General features: G+C 36.0%; 1 protein-coding gene across 1 annotated transcript in view; it reads right to left on the bottom strand.

Annotated features, from left to right (window-relative positions):
- Positions 1 to 24,080, bottom strand: part of su(r) (dihydropyrimidine dehydrogenase su(r)) — a 73,167-nt gene that overhangs the window by 34,776 nt on the left and 14,311 nt on the right. The window contains exons 4-5 of the mRNA XM_089094751.1: positions 9,168 to 9,378; positions 87 to 271 (exon numbers count right to left, since the gene is read on the bottom strand). Coding sequence (XP_088950877.1) covers positions 87 to 271; positions 9,168 to 9,378 — 396 coding nt within the window. The remainder of the gene's footprint in view (positions 1 to 86; positions 272 to 9,167; positions 9,379 to 24,080) is intronic.

Below are 24,080 nucleotides of genomic sequence, written 5' to 3'. Positions count from 1 at the left end.
ATCAGTAAGTTGTCTCACAAAATAAGTGTGTTATTTTCAGTCTGTCAGTCTTTTATCCTTTTAGTGATATAAAACCTTATGTGCACCTGTAAGTATTTATGCATAAACCAAGAGGCTGTTTTTCCATCATTCACAGATTCAACAGTCGTCTCAGCGACGCCAGCAATGTCCCCTCCGCAAAATACCCAGGGTTCACTTGTCTCCATTGTCATTGGGTTGACTTCGGGCACACCCCATCGGTTCATTTTAAGCGGAGCGAGAGCATTCTTAACTGAAAGAAATTTCATCATAATAAACAGGATAAAATGAGATTAGGGCAACATAATATATTGAATTCAAGGGTAAGTTTTCTTTTTAGAAACACAACTCTTTAATAAAATATCTAAAGCCCAACTGGCCAGTCATGACAAAAGACACAAAGAAATGAATATAAAGACGACAAACGTGTCTATGGCCAGTGAATGAAAACGAAGAAAACGACAAAATCAAACGAATATTTCGCCCGTATTTAACAAGGCATCTTCAGCGTATATATATATATATATTATATATATATATATATATATATATATATATATATATATATATATATATATATATATATATATATATATATATATATATATATATATATATATATATGTTATATATATTACATAACATATAATAAACAATTACTTAACATTTATAATTTGAAGCTACCTTCATCAAACCACTAAAGTAACTCAAAGTAAGTTAGTTACTTTAGTGGTTTGATGAGTTTATAATTGTAAACGTTAAGCAATTGTATATTGTATATATATATTTTTTAGTTTTAGTTTTTTTTTTCTACGCTGAAGACGCCTTGTTAGATACGGGTAAAATATTCATTTGATTTTTGTTGTTTTTCTTCGTTTTCAGTTACTGGTCATAGACACGTTTGTCGTTTTTATACTCATTTCTTTGTGTTTTACACAGCTCTTTAATTTGGCTGTAAGGACAGATCAAATTGCATATGAAGTCAAATTCTTTGTTTATACTCTACAGTCCAGCATTACCCCTTTTAAGTTATATTTATTGACGGCTTAGATCAATTGTGAAGATCAGGGACTTATCTACTTTAAGCCACCATTTTTATAAATTTTTTACAACCATATTGGAAGGCAAACGGGCCTAAGGGTACTACTTAGGGCCTTCCAATCATGCAGATTACTCTGATTTTAATATAGCGCAACATATTCACCATGTACGAAGTGCGACGTTTTAATTTGAAAGCCAATTGCAAATAAAAAGAAGAAGCTAGAAAAATCTCCTTAAATGGGAATCGAGATCACAGCCTTCCATTAACTAGCAAAAGATTCTAGCCATAAACTAAGGCAGCCAGAAGATCATTTTTTCACTGATTTTAATGTAGACTGTGTGTTCAGTTTAACTAAAGATCACACCGTTTATTAATAAGGACTGAATTTCAATGTCAGTACGAGACGTGAATGCAATATAAATTCTATATGTGTAAACTAAAGAAATATAATGTGGCGAGATACATTATATTTAATAACGAGAATCGTTATAACGAGATAACGAGAATTCGTTCCCTTTCCCCCTCATCCTCCTAAAAATCGGACAGGGTTTACGATAATACTCTTATTTTCGTAGTTTTTTTTTTTTTTTTTTTTTTTTTTTTTTTAGCAGAACTCGCCTATTTCGTCTTTTTATTCAGAAAAAAGAACCAAAATCTTTTGCATGCGCCTTTTCAATGTGTAAAATAAGGGGTAATGACAGTCTTTTATATTAAAGAATAAATATAATAGGGAAAGAAGGAAGGCTGCTTTTTAGAGCGCTTAACTGCCATAACATCATAGAATTGTTTTTTTGCAACAACATTTGATGCACAAGGGGTCTCAGGTTCGAGTCCCACTTTTGACATGTTTTTAAATTCAAGTTTTCACCATTGAGATGTAATTACTACTGGGCTATCTTGTTTAAACAAAAATTGTTTTGGGCTGCTTTTCGGTCTCTAAAATTTGAAAAAATATTTTTGCAGGTCACCTGAGTATTACTAAAGTGACCCAAAACAGACTCATATTCTGCATAAGCTATCCCATACTAGCGTATACAGTAATGTAATCCGGTATAAATAGTATCTGGAAATAGTTTGGCTTGTAATTAATATTATTAGGAATTAATCATATTAATAAAAGATGTAAAATCAAATTGACCATGGTAAAACCATTGCAAAAAACCTTGAAAAAAACGGGTCTGTGGCGAATAGGAAGTTAAAAAATAATGAAAAGAAAAAAGGAAGGAATCTAAAATATATAAATGAGTAAAAAAGAAAATCATACCAATATATGCAATATGAACTTCATGGGAGGGTGTAAAAAGGGAGGCTTTGAATAGATTGGGATGGAGAAGTAGCGTGCGTAGCTGTGTTGGCCTCAGAGAGCTTGGTGCTGCGGTGAGTTGTTAGTAGTAGTAGCAGTAGTATATATGCAATAGCCGCTCCTGGGAAAAATCCCATTGTAGAATATACAATATAAGGGGATACTTCTATAAAAGCACATAAGAAACACATTGTATCTAATTGCATTGTATATTCTACCTCGTGATTTTTCAATGGAGTAGTTATGGCATATATTCATTTGATTTTTTCTTTTTTCTTTTGACTTTAGAATCCTCCCTTTTAAGTTTCTATGGTTTAGATTATTTTGCTTTCTGAAAGCTGAGAACGCCTTGTTGTATACAGGCGAAATCTACGATTGATTTTTCTTCTTTTTATTCCTACTGGCCATAAGTTTGTTGCTTTTTAACATTTTCTTCTTTGATTTTGCATAATAGATAATTACCATTTTCATCAAATAGACCAGAAATCTACGCCCTGAAATCTATAGACCCGAATAGGCGACATCTAAGGTTGAGTTTTCTTCTTTTTATTCCTACTGGCCATACGTCTGTTGTTTTTTAACAGTTTCTTCTTTGATTTTGTATAATAGATAATTACCATTTTCATCAAATAGACCCGAAATCTACGCCCCGAAATCTATAGACCCAAATAGGCAAAATCTGCCGTTGATTTTTCTTCTTTTTATTCCTACTGGCCATACGTCAGTTGTTTTTAACATTTTCTTCTTTGATTTTGTATAATAGATAATTACCATTTTCATCAAATAGACCCCAAATCTACGCCCCGAAATCTATAGACCCGAATAAGCGACATCAACGGTTGATTTTTCTTCTTTTTATTCCTACTGGCCATACGTCTGTTGTTTTTTAACATTTTCTTCTTTGATTTTGTATAATAGATAATTACCATTTTCATCAAATAGACCCGAAATCTACGCCCCGAAATCTATAGACCCAAATAGGCATAATCTTCCGTTGATTTTTCTTCTTTTTATTCCTACTGGCCATACGTCAGTTGTTTTTAACATTTTCTTCTTTGATTTTGTATAATAGATAATTACCATTTTCATCAAATAGACCCCAAATCTACGCCCCGAAATCTATAGATCCGAATAGGGGAAATCTACGGTTGATTTTTCTTATTTTTATTCCTACTGGCCATACGTCTGTTGTTTTTTAACATTTTCTTCTTTGATTTTGTATAATAGATAATTACCATTTTGTTCAAATAGACCCGAAATCTACGCCCCGAAATCTATAGACCCAAATAGGCGAAATCTTCGGTTGTTTTTTCTTCTTTTTATTCCTACTGGCCATACGTCAGTTGTTTTTAACATTTTCTTCTTTGATTTTGTATAATAGATAATTACCATTTTCATCAAATAGACCCGAAATCTACGCCCCGAAATATATAGACCCGAATAGGCGACATCTACGGTTGTTTTTTCTTCTTTTTATTCCTACTGGCCATAAGGTTGTTGCTTTTTAAAATTTTATTATTTGATTTTGTATAATATATAATAACCATTTTAATCAAAAAGACCCGAAATCTACGTCCCGAAATCTATAGACCCGAATAGGCGAAATCTGCGATTGATTTTTCTTCTTTTTATTCCTATTGGCCATAGGTTTGTTGCTTTTTAACATTTTCTTCTTTGATTTTGTATAATAGATAATTACCATTTTGTTCAAATAGACCCGAAATCTACGCCCCGAAATCTATAGACCCAAATAGGCGAAATCTTCGGTTGATTTTTCTTCTTTTTATTCCTACTGGCCATACGTCTGTTGTTTTTAACATTTTCTTCTTTGATTTTGTATAATAGATAATTACCATTTTCATCAAATAGACCCGAAATCTACGCCCCGAAATTTATAGACCCGAATAGGCGACATCTACGGTTGTTTTTTCTTCTTTTTATTCCTACTGGCCATACGTCTGTTGTTTTTAACATTTTCTTCTTTGATTTTGTATAATAGATAATAACCATTTTCATCAAGTAGACCCGAAATCTACGTCCCGAAATCTATAGACCCGAATAGGCGAAATCTGCGATTGATTTTTCTTCTTTTTATTCCTACTGGCCATAGGTTTGTTGCTTTTTAACAATTTCTTCTTTGATTTTGTATAATAGATAATTACCATTTTCATCAAATAGACCCGAAATCTACGCCCCGAAATTTATAGACCCGAATAGGCGACATCTACGGTTGTTTTTTATTGTTTTTATTCCTACTGGCCATACGTTTGTTGGTTTTTAACATTTTATTATTTGATTTTGTATAATAGATAATAACCATTTTCATCAAGTAGACCCGAAATCTACGTCCCGAAATCTATAGACCCGAATAGGCGAAATCTGCGATTGATTTTTCTTCTTTTTATTCCTACTGGCCATAGGTTTGTTGCTTTTTAACATTTTCTTCTTTGATTTTGTATAATAGATAATTACCATTTTCATCAAATAGACCCGAAATCTACGCCCCGAAATTTATAGACCCGAATAGGCGACATCTACGGTTGTGTTTTCTTGTTTTTATTCCTACAGGCCCTACGGTTTTTGCTTTTTAACATTTTCTTCTTTGATTTTGTATAATAGATAATTACCATTTTTTTCAAATATACCCGAAATATACGCCCCGAAATCTATAGACCCAAATAGTCGACATCTACGGTTGTTTTTTCTTCTTTTTATTCCTACTGGCCATACGTTTGTTGCTTTTTAACATTTTATTGTTTGATTTTGTATAATATATAATAACCATTTTCATCAAATAGACCCGAAATCTACGTCCCGAAATCTATAGACCCGAATAGGCGAAATCTGCGATTGATTTTTCTTCTTTTTATTCCTACTGGCCATAGGTTTGTTGCTTTTTAACATTTTCTTCTTTGATTTTGTATAATAGATAATTACCATTTTGTTCAAATAGACCCGAAATCTATAGACCCAAATAGGCGAAATCTTCGGTTGATTTTTCTTCTTTTTATTCCTACTGGTCATACGTCTGTTGTTTTTAACATTTTCTTCTTTGATTTTGTATAATAGATAATTACCATTTTCATCAAATAGACCCGAAATCTACGCCCCCGAAATTTATAGACCCGAATAGGCGAAATCTTCGGTTGTGTTTTCTTCTTTTTAGTCCTACTGGCCTTACGGTTGTTTCTTTTTAAAGTTTTTTTCTTTGATTTTGTATAATAGATAATAACCATTTTCATCAAAAAGACCCGAAATCTACGACCCGAAATCTATAGACCCGAATAGGCAAAATCTGCGATTGATTTTTCTTCTTTTTATTCCTACTGGCCATAGGTTTGTTGCTTTTTAACAATTTCTTCTTTGATTTTGTATAATAGATAATTACCATTTTAATCAAATAGACACGAAATCTACGCCCCCGAAATCTATGGACCCGAAGAGGCGACATCTTCGGTTGTTTTTTATTATTTTTAGTACTACTGGCCATACGGCTGTTGCTTTTTAACGTTTTTTTCTTTTATTTTTTATAATATATAATAAACATTTTCATCAAAAATACCCAAAATCTACGTCCCGAAATCTATAGACCCGAATACGCGAAATCTGCGATTGATTTTTCTTCTTTTTATTCCTACTGGCCATAGGTTTGTTGCTTTTTAACATTTTCTTCTTTGATTTTGTATAATAGATAATTACCATTTTCATCAAATAGACCCGAAATCTACGCCCCCGAAATATATAGACCCGAATAGGCGACATCTACGGTTGTTTTTTCTTCTTTTTATTCCTACTGGCCATACGTTTGTTGCTTTTTAAAATTTTATTATTTGATTTTTTATAATAGATAATTACCATTTTCATCAAATAGACCCAAAATCTACGTCCCGAAATCTATAGACCCGAATAAGCGAAATCTGCGATTGATTTTTCTTCTTTTTATTCCTACTGGCCATAGGTTTGTTGCTTTTTAACATTTTCTTCTTTGATTTTGTATAATAGATAATTACCATTTTCATCAAATAGACCCGAAATCTACGCCCCCGAAATTTATAGACCCGAATAGGCGACATCTACGGTTGTTTTTTCTTCTTTTTATTACTACTGGCCATACGTTTGTTGCTTTTTAACATTTTATTCTTTGATTTTGTATAATAGATAATAACCATTTTCATCAAATATACCCGAAATCTAAGTCCCGAAATCTATAGACCCGAATAGGCGAAATCTGCGATTGATTTTTCTTCTTTTTATTCCTACTGGCCATAGGTTTGTTGCTTTTTAACAATTTCTTCTTTGATTTTGTATAATAGATAATTACCATTTTCATCAAATAGACCCGAAATCTACGCCCCCGAAATATATAGACCCGAATAGGCGACATCTACGGTTGTTTTTTATTCTTTTTATTCCTACTGGCCATACGTTTGTTGCTTTTTAACATTTTCTTCTTTGATTTTGTATAATAGATAATTACCATTTTCATCAAATAGACCCAAAATCTACGTCCCGAAATCTATAGACCCGAATAAGCGAAATCTGCGATTGATTTTTCTTCTTTTTATTCCTACTGGCCATAGGTTTGTTGCTTTTTAACATTTTCTTCTTTGATTTTGTATAATAGATAATTACCATTTTCATCAAATAGACCCGAAATCTACGCCCCGAAATTTATAGACCCGAATAGGCGACATCTACGGTTGTTTTTTGTTCTTTTTATTCCTACTGGCCATACGTTTGTTGCTTTTTAAAATTTTCTTCTTTGATTTTGTATAATAGATAATAACCATTTTAATCAAATAGACCCGAAATATACGTCCCGAAATCTATAGACCCGAATACGCGAAATCTGCGATTGATTTTTCTTCTTTTTATTCCTACTGGCCATAGGTTTGTTGCTTTTTAACATTTTCTTCTTTGATTTTGTATAATAGATAATTACCATTTTCATCAAATAGACCCGAAATCTACGACCCGAAATTTATAGACCCGAATAGGCGACATCTTCGGTTGTTTTTTCTTCTTTTTATTCCTACTGGCCATACGTTTGTTGCTTTTTAACATTTTCTTCTTTGATTTTGTATAATAGATAATTACCATTTTCTTCAAATAGACCCGAAATCTACGCCCCGAAATCTATAGACCCAAATAGGCGACATCTACGGTTGTTTTTTCTTCTTTTTATTCCTACTGGCCTTAAGTTTGTTGCTTTTTAACGTTTTCTTCTTTGATTTTGTATAATAGATAATAACCATTTTCATCAAATAGACCCGAAATCTACGTCCCGAAATCTATAGACCCGAATAGGCGAAATCTGCGATTGATTTTTCTTCTTTTTATTCCTACTGGCCATAGGTTTGTTGCGTTTTAACATTTTCTTCTTTGATTTTGTATAATAGATAATTACCATTTTGTTCAAATAGACCCGAAATCTACGCCCCGAAATCTATAGACCCAAATAGGCGAAATCTTCGGTTGATTTTTCTTCTTTTTATTCCTACTGGTCATACGTCTGTTGTTTTTAACATTTTCTTCTTTGATTTTGTATAATAGATAATTACCATTTTCATCAAATAGACCCGAAATCTACGCCCCGAAATTTATAGACCCGAATAGGCGACATCTACGGTTGTTTTTTCTTATTTTTATTCCTACTGGCCTTACGTTTGTTGCTTTTTAACGTTTTCTTCTTTGATTTTGTATAATAGATAATAACCATTTTCATCAAATAGACCCGAAATCTACGTCCCGAAATCTATAGACCCGAATAGGCGAAATCTGCGATTGATTTTTCTTCTTTTTATTCCTACTGGCCATAGGTTTGTTGCTTTTTAACATTTTCTTCTTTGATTTTGTATAATAGATAATTACCATTTTCATCAAATAGACCCGAAATCTACGCCCCGAAATTTATGGACCCGAATAGGTGACATCTACGGTTGTTTTTTCTTCTTTTTAGTCCTACTGGCCATACGTTTGTTGCTTTTTAACATTTTCTTCTTTGATTTTGTATAATAGATAATTACCATTTTCATCAAATAGACCCGAAATCTACGTCCCGAAATCTATAGACCCGAATAGGCAAAATCTGCGATTGATTTTTCTTCTTTTTATTCCTACTGGCCATAGGTTTGTTGCTTTTTAACATTTTCTTCTTTGATTTTGTATAATAGATAATTACCATTTTCATCAAATAGACCCGAAATCTACGCCCCGAAATGTATAGACCCGAATAGGCGACATCTACGGTTGTGTTTTCTTCTTTTTATTCCGACTGGCCATACGTTTGTTTCTTTTTAACGTTTTCTTCTTTGATTTTGTATAATAGATAATAACCATTTTCATCAAAAAGACCCGAAATCTACGTCCCGAAATCTATAGACCCGAATAAGCGAAATCTGCGATTGATTTTTCTTCTTTTTATTCCTACTGGCCATAGGTTTGTTGCTTTTTAACATTTTCTTCTTTGATTTTGTATAATAGATAATTACCATTTTCATCAAATAGACCCGAAATCTACGCCCCGAAATCTATAGATCCGAATACGCGACATCTACGGTTGATTTTTCTTCTTTTGATTCCTACTGGCCATACATCTGTCGCTCTTTAAGATTTTCTTCTTTGATTTCGTATAATAAATAATAACCTTTTTCCTCAAATAGACCCGAAATCTACGCCATGAAATCTATAGATAAGAATAGGTGAAATCTACGGTTGATTTTTTTTTTCTTTTTCAATCCTACTGGCCATACGTCTGTTGTTTTTTAACATTTTCTTCTTTGATTTTGTATAATAGATAATTACCATTTTCGTCGAATAGACCCGATCCAAACGCAGATATGACAAAATCAGCTTTGAGTTTGATAGTTTGCTCTTCATCTTCAATCCAGGTTCCATCATCTTGTTGCTCCGTACGGCAAAACTCCATTGAGACTATTCGCCCATTTTTGACATTTACTTTGCGTGGGGACATAAATGGGAGAAATTCACATTTTTCTTCACGCGCTAGTTCCATCTGTAAACCAAATTAAAAATGCAAGCACAAGAAATAAATAAATAAAAACATTAAAATTTTGAAAGCAATTACCATTCACCCACACTTCTTTTTGTTTGATATTGTTCAGATTAAACATTTTAAAGTTCAAGAATGTGAAAAAAATGGGTGAATTATATGAAAAATATAGAAATTTATATCGAAAGTTGCTCAAACATCAAGATTTTAGAGAGAAAGACTGGCCCAAAGGCTTTGTTTGTCTACATGTCTGCTCCTACTCTTGAAGATTTCCGCCCACATCTTGGCTTTTTAGAAAAATCCATGTTTCATTTTTTTTTTTTACAATAATTAGGTTCATAATTCATAATTTTAAGAGAAAAAACACAATAAAAAATATTTCTTTAAATATCACGACAATTTTTTGTAAGATATAGAACATTCTGGAAGTCCTTAGAAAGCATTTGCTGTGACCAATCATAGTTCTTCCTCGTGCTAAATTCCTAATTAAAGGAAAGTCTAAAATGTTTTAAAGTTTCAATTCTTACTTCATTGTTTGTAGTCTCTTAATTCTATGTGGCAGTTTTTTTTTCATATTTAGCGAAAGCCATAATTACTTTATGCCATAATTACATAATTATTATAAAGTATATAATATTTATATATAATATAATAATTACATATATTAAAATATATATTAAATATATATAATATATTAAATATATATAATTAATATATATATATTAAATATAACATATATTAAATATATATAATATAATATAATATAATAAAGTATATAATATTTATATATATAATAATTACATAATTACATATGCCTTCTTTATTATTCCCTTATCCATCCATATATATTGTATTGTAGTAGCGTTTGGCTTGGAACATCTCCTTCTATTGCTCGGCCAATACAAGTTCTACAAAACAACGCTGCTCGGCTGTTAGATGGCCTACAACCCCGGGATTTGGTACGAAACGTGTATGAGCGTGTAAAGATACTGCCAGCTTCTGGATTACGGGAGTTTTATACACTTCTATTCATTTTTAGGATTCAGAGGGGTATAAACCTCCCGTGTTTTGATAGCTTGGCTAACCTGAGATCTTCTGTCCATGATTATGATACTAGGTCATCTGCAGAAACTAATATTCCACTGGTAGTTTCGGCCCGATCGATGTTTTCTTTGCTTCACAGGGGGATCAGAAGTCGGAACCATCTTGATCAAAATATAAAAAATATAGGTGATATTTCTTCGTTTAAGATATTAATTAAATGGATGCTTTTTATTAAGTATTAATTATAGGGTTTTTTTTTTGTTTTTGTTTTTTTTGATAATGATATTGGTAAATTTTTATGGATCCTGGGGGTGTTGATTATTAATATTATTGCAAATTTAATTAAAATTTTAAGGTTTAAGGTTTGTGGTGCTTTTTGGGGACTGTGTTATAGATAGGTTATTATTTTTTTCGTTTTTTTTTTTTTTATTGCTGTTTTGTTATGTTAGTGTATTTTTGCCACCCCCTTGGACAAGTTTTTACTTCTTGGGGTGGCCACTAAACTTATGTTAAATTGATTGTTTGTTTAAAATAAATCTCTCTCTCATAAACCCATAATTACATAATTACTTAAGTTTCGAAACATGTTGAAAACGGACAGTCAGACATAGCATCTACAACTTTCTTCTAAGCCAATACAGACGAGTAAACGGTGGTAGACAGAAAAGTCTAGAGAATAACAGTTGAAAAGAGCTTAGAAATCAGACTCCTTCCCCTCCCCTAAATTGACTCAAATACAGGAAGAACTCCCTTAAATCAACTGATGTAGTGTCCCCGACCCAAGGAGTATTGAAAACTTATAAAGAGAGAAAATTCAAGTTAGTCTCAAGAAAAAAAGAAAACCAGCCCCATCCAGAGCTAAACAGTAAAATAGTTAAGTTAATTATAAAGAAACTAAATGAAAACATTTGAGTATTCATATCCTTTTCTTGGCTTTACTCTTCGTTGGTTTTCATGATAAAAGAACATTTTTGTCTCAGGAGTACTTGTACACAAATCCATATTTGTATACATATGATGCTAAATTGAAGTCTAAATTTTAAAGCAATAGAAAATAGATTTACTATAATATTTCTAGTTCCACTGGATAATGCTGCACTGTCAGTAGCTGAAGTGTTTGAACACGCCATGTTGAAGCACCGATTTTTTTTCTTATCGATGTCATGTATTCTTTGTCTTAGTTAAGGATGTTCGTACCAGGCTTAAAACTGCTGATTGTTACCAAACTGTGTCCACTTTGATGCAAACTCTATATCCAGGTTAGAATTTCCGAACAGTCACTCTATATTCTAGATTATTTTAAGGCCATTGAAGTGGCCTTAATCTATCTTCTAGGTTATTTTAAGGCCATTAAAGTGGCCTTAAAGTGACCTAATTTGAAGGCACCTAGTAAAAAGCGATGCAATTTCTATGTATTATTTTCTCCATCCACTCCGTATAGAATGGGAGGGGGGCGTAAAAACTTGAAAGGGCCTCATTTGAGTGGAAATTAAAAGTTCTAGTGCCCTTTTTAGAGTTGAAAGTAATTGGATACAGATATAATTAAAAAAAAACTAAATTTTCTCTGTAGCAGTCATTATTAATAATGGGACAAAAAATCACAGTAAGGAGCACTATTATTGGAAAGGTTCTTTTCCTTGGACATTTCGCCTCGCTGTGTCGCTATATAACAAAACCGTATTCTATTTCGATCTATTTCGATCAATAGATTCGATCTTGTTTAAGGCCGATCCAATCTAAATTTTGCATAGAATTTTCTGATGACTAGTACCCGAACCAAATCTGGATAGAGACAAACTGCAAACGAAAAATAAAATAAAAATGGAAAAGTGGAATAAAAAAGAAGTGAATTATCAGGAGGAGCTACTGGAGCTCGTCAGAGCACAAGAATAGTTGTACGACAAGAGAAACGACAACTAAATGATATCTATGATAAAGAATGACACACGGGATAATTACTAGTAAGTAGAGGAGGGGGTACCAGCGCGACGATTACACCACCCCTTCGAATCCCGATCCGGACACTTTTTTTAAAACTCCCACGATCACCACGTGGTTTATGGTCCAAATAAGGGCATACCCTCCCTAGGGAGAATGATTACGTAATGGGGTCAATGACCTCTTTTTCCAAGGTCGATTTATTTGATGTTTCTATGTGTAATAACTCCGGGGCGAAGGTTGCACATGCGCATTGAATTCTAACGGGAACAATGTTATTGATCTAGGACTCGAGGGGGAAGTGAATTTCCGAGAAATTGATTGCGTAATCGATCACGAATGTCATGGTGTCCAGAAATAGTATTTGTTGTTGCTGTAAGTGCACACTCTCAGCGAATGTTATGATCCAGAAATAGTATTTGTTGTTTTGGTCATGTACATGCTCGAGGCGAATGTCATGGTGTCCAGAAATAGTATTTGTTGTTGTTGCTCTCGAGCCAAATGTTATGACTTTCCCGGAAACAGTTAGATCACATGTTTCCTTCTCAGCCAATCAGCGAGTCGGATACATCCCCCTTCTCAGCCAATCAGAGGCCTGCTTGCATATGATTTTCCCCGTTACATAACAATTCGCCCTTGAGATTTCATATATAACGGACATGCAATGTAATTCAATTATCAGAAAGTATTGTGACGCTGTGTAAACAACAATGGATAATATTGATGAATTAGAAGCCATGTCAACTACAATTTGCAATGTAAGTACATTTTTTATTTTTAAACGAATTTTCCTTGGACATCCTCCAGTATGTTCAGCTAAAACGTAAATATATTCCTTTACCCCAAATCCCCCCCCCCCCCCAAACCATACAAACATCATTATAATCAATGGAAAATATAAAATATATTCTTTTACCCTCAAAACCTAACCCCCCCCCCACCATTGGTTTGCCCTCCCAAAATCTCGCAAAAATCAATAATTATCTGGTCGTTAAAGTTTGACTTTTATCAATTGTAATGTTTTATCTGAGACATCCATCGCTCTATTGTTATTAGCTTGCTCTGGTTTTGACACAAAGCTCTCTGGTGCGAGGCCTAAAATTAGCTATCACCCTTTCCGGCTTACAAACGCGGTCAACGGAACTATTCTTCCGTCAAATTAAAACACAATGATGCAATAATTAAGCTAAGACCTACACAACCTGTGTGGAAGTAGAGAAACAAGTTATTTTCGAATTAGGGTCTAACAATATCCCCATCCATTCCCCCATTGTCTTACAACCCCAAATTCTCGCACAAAGAAATACCAGTTTGCTAAAGTGCGTCCCTATATATTTCCAGCTAAATCCCCCCCCCCGCCTCCCACTCTAATACCAACTCCACTATGCTATCTTTATAGTCGTTAGAAGACTATAAAATATGCTCTGTTTAACCATCTAAACCCCCCACTCCTTATGACTTTAATTCTTGCAATAGAAATAATACTCTTTTTATCGATATTTCCAGCTAAAGTGACCGCTGACTTCTGTCAATTTTTAGTGAAAATGCCGTTCTGTTTTGACACAAGACTCCAGTGCGTGGCTAAAATTAGCTGTCACCCCTTTTAAAGCACTTCCTGTAAATGGTTTCTCAGATCAAAATGGGATGTTTTTCTCCTGTCAAATTAAAGCGGTTTCATGCAGACAATTGCAATTTATTAAGCGCAGGCATATACAATCTCTTTTTGGAGAACCAGTGAAATCTCGTTATTTTCAAATTAAGATCTAACAATATATTTAGGACATTGGCGTTTGGGGCAGGGGGCCATGCCCCAAGTCTATCGCCATCATTGTAAGGTGAAAACAAACTGTTTCTTCACGTGAAAAGTAAGGGGGGTGAGTTTAAGAAAAAGATACATTGCTTTATTATGCGTAAATTGAATAGCATTTTTACCATATCTTTCGGTGGACGGAGGGAGTATTTTTCCATGTCTTTTCTCAGGGATATTTTCCGTGGGGGTTATTTTCCGTGGGCTGTTTTTTCTGGGGGTAGGGTAAAATATACAAACTAGCCCGGCTTTTGAATGGTTCAGTGAGCTGTAATTCTCAGATTAAAAAAAAAGGATGCAATTAGTATATTTCACGAAATTTTTTACGTTGTGCTTTCTTAGTGATAAAATAAACAAAATTATATGAATGGGGGCACTAACTTTCTTTCCGTGAAAAGGGGGGGGCAAATTATTTTGATACCAATTTTTTCTCTTCTTTTTAAGTCCAATTATGAAGAATGTATGGCACCGCCGCCCACTAAGAAAGCCAGAGATGACAAGACAGCCCCATCAGTGCCAGCCCCAATGCAGCCTGGGTTTAAGTTAAAGAGAGAGTGGATGGCTTCTTATAATATGGTGAACCCTGCCGAAGCTATGCAAGATCGTGAAATAGCCGGCCCTGTCGCGCAAGAACATAGCGACGCCACCCCATCCACCTTCAAACACACGTTACATGGACCCGGCCCAGTCGTGCAAGAAAATAGCGACGCCACCCCGTCCACCCTCCAACATACGTTACCTGGACCATCCGGCACCCAAGCTCATAGGGATTATGCAAATGTGAGCATTTTTTCCTACCTTTCTATTTCTTCCAATATTTTTTCTTTTTCAATCCCAATATAAACATATCTCTGTGAGATATTAACCCCTATTACATATATAAATGTAATTTTTTATGCAGAGAAACCGCTCTTTTTCTAATCTTTGCTATCGCTTCAATATTTCATAAGAGAATATTTTTAGGTAATTTCTATTAATAATCACTGCCTTTGAAACTCAAAATGCTATTTTTTCTAATCTTTACTATTTTCTCTATTGCTATCACATATATTTTTAGGTACCTTTGAAACTCCGTGAATGCTCTTTTTCACATAATTTTGAGAGAAATTATCCCATCTGACACACATTGTCGTTCTAATTTACACTGAATATTTCTATCGTGCCATGTTTTACTCTTACAGAGAATAAAATAACTCCAATGTCCTAAAATATTAATTTTACAGACAATTTGTTATCCGCTACTTAAGAAAATACATAAGTACGCAAAGGCCCTTGAAACCATGATTGACTAAAAACCGCTAATGTAAAACAGGGAACGGAGATGCCAAAATTATTTATAACCTCGCGCGGGGTGCTTTATGTCAAAACATAGCGGTTTAATGCATAAGAAGTGTATGGGGAAAGTGACTTAACAATTCTCAACATTTTGAAGTTCAAACTCGTTCTTCTAACCTCCATAATTTACAACTCTTGTGTTCACCGAACCTGTAGAACGGAATTAGAAATATTTTTTTTTTGGACATTATGTAAACGGCTGGGAGCCGCGGTGGCGGTCGGGAAGTGCAGGTGGGCCCGGGGAGTGTTGTGGGGGCAAGGTTAGGGAAGCGCCACAGGATGTGCCATGGGCCAGGGAAATTGCCACAGGGATGCGCTGTGGCTCCGAAAAGCGCCACGGATGGTCCGGGAAGCGCTGTGGGACAAGGTTAGGGGGGGGGGAGCACCGAAAAAAAAAATTTGAACACTTTGAAAATAAACGAACAAATTGTCGTCTTCTATGTCATATCTTAGATTGTCTTCAGTTGTATTAACCAAATGTTATTAAGCAATAATAATCCAAATTTTAAAAGCAGTAGGGATGATTTGAACACTTTGAAAATAAGCTATTTTTCATTTGTAGGTTGTCCTGGTTCCATACTCCCCATCTCCCCCCTGCTCGTCAGTTGGAGAAGGAGAAGAGGCACATGTGGAGCTCCCCAACAATTCACTATGGGATGATTCACATCAAATTCCAGATAATATTGATGAGTTTCTAGATGATTTTTTAACTAATTTAGATAATAGCACAGTTGAACAGGGGGACTTACCGTTGCTAAGTCAAAACACATTGAAAATTTAAGATGATTTTACCCGGGAATTAACAGGTATCCCCCCAGCCGACTCTACCACCTCTACTCAACTATGAACAACTTACTGGTAGCATTCAAAATAGATTATTTACCACGGGGGGGTATGTTGTCATCACCCCTCGTGAGAGGGGGGTCCACATCTCTCAGACTTTCAGCCGTCCAACATACTTTTAAATCATATAGTTTTTTTCACCGCAATGTTTGGTGACCCTTTTAATTCGCTTTTGTGTGGTAATTTTGTCTATGACCCTATAGAGATTGTACACAAGTCTGTGGATAAAATTCGTGCACTTCTGGAGAATCAAATTCAATGGGGGGGAGGTAGGGATTCAATTAAGGTCTCAATTGTTTTAAAGGTGTTTTATTTAAATGAGGGGAAAAGTGAGGTTTACTATAATTTTATACATTCCGAGATGCGTTTGGTTTATTAAAATTTAGAAAATTTTGAGGGTGTTTTCTTAGATTGGGTGGATCAAATTATAGCGCATCTCAAGAACTATAACGAAAACGGCAGTGGCTCTATAGTTCTTTTTGTTGAAAATTTAAGCGTTAATATATGTAAATTAAAGAAAGATTTTATTTTAAGAGGGGGGGCAGGTGGGTATGAAATTGAGGCAGGTTTAAATTATAATCCAGATCTAGTGGGTTGTCGTGGTGTCCAGAAGATTTGTTTTGAAACAGATCAAAAGTGTTTCCGATATGCTTTCCTCATCTCAGCATTCGAGCCTCTAGCTCGGGACGCTAGTAAGAAGAATTTAAACAACTGGGCTGTACATGGGAAGGAAGGGTCCAGTTTCCCCATTGTAGATTTTTCTTGCTTAGAAGGAAAATATCCAGTAACGCTAAGATCTATTGACATGTTTGAAAGGGCTAATGCCCATTTAAATATTGGCGTTACTGTGGTACAATACGAAACTGAATTTGAAGATGGGGTTCGTTTAAAAAAGAAGGGGGTGGTCTTCCCCGTAAGGGGTCCCTCAGTTGATTTGGTTAAACACTGGGTTTGGTTGTTATACACCACACCTAGTCAACCGAACACAATTGGCCATTTTAACCCGATTACTGACATTAGTAGAGTTCTGGGGGGTGGTAGGGATCTAGGGGTACGTTTCGACTGTCCAACATGCCTCTCACAATTCCGTAGTGATATAAAACTACGGGATCACATGAAGCATTGTAGACGGTATGGTTATCAGACAGTGGAAACGGTTTCAGGGGATAGGGCCATTCTACGTTTCACAAATTTTCAAAATACCCTTCTCCAGTGCAACAAAATATCTTTGGACTGTGAGGCTAAGCTGGTGGAGGTGAATGACCCCCAATTTCCAAACCGAGTCAAAGAACATCAGGCCATTGCAGTCTCCTACGCCCACGCGTAAAGAGACAATTCTAACACCATGCAGTTGTTAGAAATAGTAGAAACATTGGATGAGCGGGAGTTCATGGTCAAGACACTGACTACACTGTGTGGCACGTAGACGTGCGCTATTTATAGTTTTATACATATGTAGTTTACCCTATTGTTGGCCTTAGCTGATTGTATTTAGATTGAAAATAAAACCAGCGGTTTGATTGGCCCGGGGGCTTTTATCGCGGTGTATGAGAACGCAACACGTGGGGGGAAGGGGAAAGTCAGAGACCATGACCATTTATGGCAGGAAATATCCTCGGGAGGTAGTAATTTTAGGGGGTTGTGCATCAATCGTGTAATTTAAATGTTAGCCAGCAGTTTTTTATCCCTGTTTTTATTCATAATTCCAATTATGATTTAAAATTTATTTTACCGGCACTGGCACGTATGCATAGGGAGGGAGGGGAGTAGATTGTCCATGGGTAAATACTTCTTTTATCTATAGAATTAGCCCCAAATCGGCCGAGAAGTTTTCGCTTCTTTAGCTTAAATGGCAAGCATTGTATAATGAAACTACGGGCCTAAATAGAACTAGGCTTTTAGAATATTTTAGTTTTTTTCCCACTGCATTAAGTCAATTGATTCAAATGCAGAAAAGCGACAAAATCGATAGCTTTTCCTTGCTTAAACAGAAATTTCCAGACAGTGAAATGTATGACCTATTGACCTGCAAAGGTATATATGCATACGATTATTACTGTTCTGGCGCACACTTAAGTGAGGAGAAACTACCTCCAATTGAAGCTTTTTACAATTCACTGACCAACAGTGAATGCACAGCCGATGAGTATGAGTTTGCCAAGAAGGTGTGGTCCAAGGGGGATTGTAAAAATGGGTGGGATTATTGTAGACTGTACTTGGCCAGTGACGTTCTAACTTTGTTGGATATAGTCTGTAAGAACACAGACCAGATCTATTCAGAGTTCGGGTTCGATATAGGCTATTATTTTTCCACGCCCCATTTAGTGATGGATTTAATTTTAAAAATTAGCAGGGAGGAAATAGGCCTAATCACAGACATAGATCAACACCTTTTTGTAGAGCGTTCAATGAGGGGTGGGTATGTTTTTCATGGGGACCGCGTCTTGTCGACCGATCCGAGCGGACAAAGCACCGGTGCAAAGTCAAATGCAGTGTTCTTGGACATGAGCTCGTTGTACCCCTCGGCAATGTCAAACTACTCTTTGCCGTGTGGGAACTATCAATGGCTTGAGAATCCTTGTGAGTTCCCCGACATTACCACCGTCGAGAACAATGGGCCACAAGGATGGTTCTTTGAAGTTGACGGTCACATTCCGCTGGTGCTTCACGACTCAGTCAAAGATTTTGTCTTTCCCTGTATCAATCGACCCGTGACCAGGGACTCGCTGAGCCTCTACAATCGTTCATTGGTTGAGGATATGGGGATGCACTGGACCCCCTCCAAACAGAAACTGATTGCTGATTTGGACCCTACGGAGAATATCGTTGTTCACCATGTGCTTTTGCACTGGATGGTGAGCAATGGTTTCAAGATCACTAAAATACATAGGGTCCTGCAGTTCAAGCAGCGACCCTACTTGAAAACGTTTATTGACACTTTTGTCGATAAACGCTCTAGGGCAAATTCAATGGTGGAGAAGGAAATGTATAAGCTCATCCTAAATTCAGCGTTTGGCAAAATGTGTGAAAGCGTACGAAACAGATCTCGCTGCGACGTCGTGACTGACCCTCTAGAGTGTGCACGAATTAGTGCCGACCCCAATTTTACATCGTTTACGAGCATAGAGGCTGGCATGGTTCTTCTACACAGGCGAAAGCGAACTGTAATACTGACCAAGAATATCGAAGGAAGCAGTTCAGTACTGTAAATTTCCTAACAGCTCATGTTTTCATTTTTTTACAATGTGTGCAAGGTGCTATGGCCACGGAAGGGGGAGGTTCAAGTTTACTATGGGGATACAGATTCTCTGCTGTTAAAGGTAAATGGGACTGAAGATTTATTGGGTGATTTAGAAAAGGGGGAATACATCAACTCGCGGATGGATTTCACCAACTGGAATCCATCACTCTACCCCGAGCTGGTGAAACGTCAAGCCCCCAACCAACTACTAAAATTAAAATCAGAGACGGGGAGTGATTTGATATCCAGGGGGGTGTTCCCCGGTCCCAAAGTCTATTGCGTGGAAACTTATAGTGGGGAAGAAAAGAAGGCATGTAAAGGGGTGCCTACGCATTTTGTAAAGAGCAATTTCAACATGAGCGTGTACAGAGACTATGTAGAAAGTAGCCTAGTGCCAAGAGCACAAGTGCTTGCAATTCGCTCTCTACAGTATAGAAATTATACTGTGAGAGTGGAAAAGAATGCAATGTCATGTATATCTGACAAGGTCTATGTGCTCGAGAATGGTTGACTGTCCTACCCCACGGCCACTATCGTATTTCAGACCGAGTTGAATGCATTGACTATCGCAATCAACTTGGTCTGGATAAATTAACCTAATCTGACTAACCACTCAACCTTTCACTACCTTAACTAACCATCACCACTAACCACCACCACCACTAACCTGTAGCAGTGACGACAACTATTCTTTTTCCACCACCGCTCCCGAGGGGAGGGGGTCCCGCCCGCGGCCGGCCGGCCTGCGGCCCCGCGGCCCGGGAGGAGGGGGGGAACCCACACACCTTTAAATTCATAATGTTCAACTGTGCTAGTGTTCCAAGAGTGTGTGTATTTTCTGTTTTTTCTGTTGTATAAAAAAGTGTTATTGTATAGAAAAGTGTTTAAGTTGACAAAAAAAGTGTTGTACAGAAAAGTGTTGTTGATAATGGACAAAAAGTGTTTTTTTATTGTACAGAAAAGTGTTTAAAGACAAAAAAGTGCTGCTAATAGACAATAAGTGTTTTATTAAAAAGTGTTATCATTGCAGTTCATGTTGAACAAATAGAATTTTCATGTTGACCATGAAATTTTGTTCTTGTTGAACAAGTGTTATTATTTTTATCGTTGTTCATGTTGACTACAAGTATTTTCATGCAGTCTCGAAATAAATGCTGCCATGAAATAATGTTTTTTGTTGTTCTTGAATAGATCCATGGGGAAAATTACTACTTATTCATTGAGTACATATGATTTACAGTTAGTCACAGTCTGACTGTTGTCAGCAGCAGGTATCAATTTAAAACACCCTTCAGATCGTTTCTGTGTGGCCCCTCAATGTCGGGGAAAACAACACTTTTAGCTAGAATAATTCAAAATTGCAATAAAATGTTTTTGGAAAAGCCAAAAAAAATCTACTATTGCTATTGTATTTGGCAAGAGTCCTATGATCAAATAAAAGCTATTGCCACATCCAAACCAATACAATTCATACGGGGACTTGATGTTTTCAATAGTATTGAACCGAACTCGTGGTTGATAATTGACGATTTGGCTGAATCCATTGAAAAGTTCTCACAGGAAATGCTACAACTGTTCACCGTTCGCTCCCATCATGAATACATTTCCGTTACTCTGGCTCTACACAATCTGTTTCATCAGAGCAAATGTATGCGAACCCTTGCATTGAATTGCACTGTCTATATTATCTATCGAGTCGTGCGTGATTCTAGCTGATTCATAACTCTCAATAAGCAGATATATCCCGGCGCCCCTAAATTTCTGTTGTCAGCGTACACCCAGGCGACTAGCAATCCCTAGGGTTACAGTTTGTTGGATCTTAATCAGAGCACGCCCGAGGATCTACGTGTAGTCACCGACATTTTCAACAATGAAATTACAGTATATCTTCCGGTGAACAGTAGAAAAGACTATTAGTCGCCAGTATGACACTGAAGAAACTACACGAACAACGGCATCTGTTTTCCATTTTAAGCACTTCAAAACCATTGCTTAGGAAGGCTATACTCAAACATGGGGTTGACAATGATTTCATTAATCTAATATCTGAACTTTGTTTAAATTTAACTGAGGGCAATTTTCAACTGCCAGAAGGTTTTAGACAACATACAAAGCAACATCGTTCCACTGTACGCGCCTGGGATTGCAAAAAAAAGGGGAAAACATTTAAAAGAACACGGCTCCTTCAAGCGGGCGGTAGCTTTTTCACACTTTTACTACCGATAATTGCAGGACTTGTAAACAGTTTTCTATAGATGGCAAAACCCTATAAATTGACACCATTTTAACTTGTCCTCTCGCACATAGAATATTTTGAAGACAATCTAAGCAAATTCATTAACGATGAGAATATTGCCGATGACAAAAAACTGCTTTTACTTCAAGATGCATTGCGACGTGTGGACAAACATAAACCATATCGTGAGAGACCCGCCACAGATCCCCCTAAACATGAAACATCTCCTCAATAGTCTGCAGCAGCATCAAAGGAGAGATACTCGAATTCAAGTGTATCGAAAATTGGAAACCTATTGCCATTGACCTATCGAGTACAGAGTAAAAGAGTATTATCTTATCTCATGTTGGAAACTGCCGATGATCAGTTTCAAGTCGACAGCACAGGGACACGAATTATAATTCAGGGAAAAGTTATAATCTAGTTGATTTAATTTGTGATATGGTGACGAATCATAAAGGACCTCTTATCCTTTGACAATAATCTATACACCTTTTTGTGTGCAATAAACTTTCCCAAAAGTCTTATTGGCAATAAGCAAATTCTAAAGAAACTAAGAGAATATAGTCCACCAACAACACCATTTAAAAAAGAAGAAGAAGATTCAATATTTGAAGATACTAGCAGCAGCGTCACTGATTTTACAACACCTGTGGCTGCTAGTCAAAAGTGAGGACAAAGTGATTCGCACGCCAGTGTGCAAAAAGGGAGTGGACATTACACTACGTGTCTACGCTCCAAACGGATGAAGTTTTGAAAGGTGTCTATGAAAATATTGGGGAAGCGGGAAGTTTAAGTTCCCCCAAAATGCTTTCCAAAGCTGTCCCCGGCACCAAGACATTGAAAAATGCAAAAGAGTATCTAGAAAGTGAAGCGAGTTACACACTACATCGGAATCACAGGCTTCGCAGTAAAAAATATCGACAAACTAACGCCTTTTTCACTCTGCATATAATGCAAACGGATCTTTTAACTTTAGATACACTTCAACGATGTCACAATGCCCCCTACAAATATATTCTAGTGACAATCAGTATCTTTAGTGACTATGTATATGCCATTCCAATGTTGTCAAAGAGAGGTGTTGAAGTTGCTCGGGGCATTGAAAGTATTCTAGAACAGGATTCGTATAGAAAAATTCAATCGGATCGCGGTACTGAATTTGTTAATCCCCATGTGCAAAAGGTTCTTTTGAAATATAATACAACACTTTATCATAGTCACAGTCCGATAAAGGCTGTATTGGCTGAACGATTAATAAGAACGATTCGTCTATTAATTTCAAGATATTGCACTTTGAAAAATACATCGGCTTTTATTCAAGGTTTAGATAAAATCATGCAGATATACAACCATTGACCCCATCGATCTCTGTCCAACTCTACACTATCGGATGTTCACTACAATGAAAATACATTTGATACTTTTCTAAAGCAATACTCCAAGGGTGAAAAAGAGAAAAACAAGAAGAAATTCAATGTTGGTGATACTGTTCGAATTAATAGAACCACCAATATTTTTGAAAAGGGGAATTATTTATGGAGCACCGAACTTTTTAAAGTGTCCAAAATCCTAGACACCGAGCCCACGACATATCGACTGCGAGACACCAAAGATGATGAGATTCTCGGTGGTTTTTATGAATATGAACTGCAAAAAGTTAGAAACACTAGTGAAATGTATCAAATTGAAAAGATATTAAAGACTCGTACACGCCATGGCAAGAAACAGTTGCTTGTTCGCTGGCTAGGATACAACTCGGATTTTGATTCTTGGGTCAGTGCTGAAGACATTAACAATGCCCAATGATTTCTATGTGACTTTCATGTCCAATGTTTCTGATCCTCTCTACAATGATCTGAATAGAACAAGTGATTTTTGGACGAAACTCTCCCCCACCATCAAATTTGACGGAAACTATGAAGTAGCTCTTGTCGACTGCATCCTCAAAAATACCTATGACATCCTGAGAAAGGATCGTAAATATGAAATAAAAATTAGACCCTATGATTGGCCGCCACCACCAGGTGATCAAGAACAAATTCAAAAAATCAATTGGAAGGATTATCCATATATTGAATTACCCTACGAGGAACTCACCTGTATGAATGATTTATGTCGTACTATCAATAAAAGAATTTCCGCTCGTAAAAAAGGAGCTTTTCATTTCAACTATTCAAAGGAGGAGGGTAAGATCTATATTAGTTCACCTATTGCCAATGAAAAGGTTATTCTCAATGATAATCTAAAGGATGTTCTCG

This window comes from Artemia sp. Qi Xiang Cuo, chromosome 9 (assembly GCF_049724085.1).
Source record: "Artemia sp. Qi Xiang Cuo chromosome 9, ASM4972408v1, whole genome shotgun sequence".
Classification (NCBI taxonomy): Eukaryota; Metazoa; Arthropoda; class Branchiopoda; order Anostraca; family Artemiidae; genus Artemia; species Artemia sp. Qi Xiang Cuo.
This window is presented reverse-complemented; position numbering and strand designations above follow the sequence as displayed.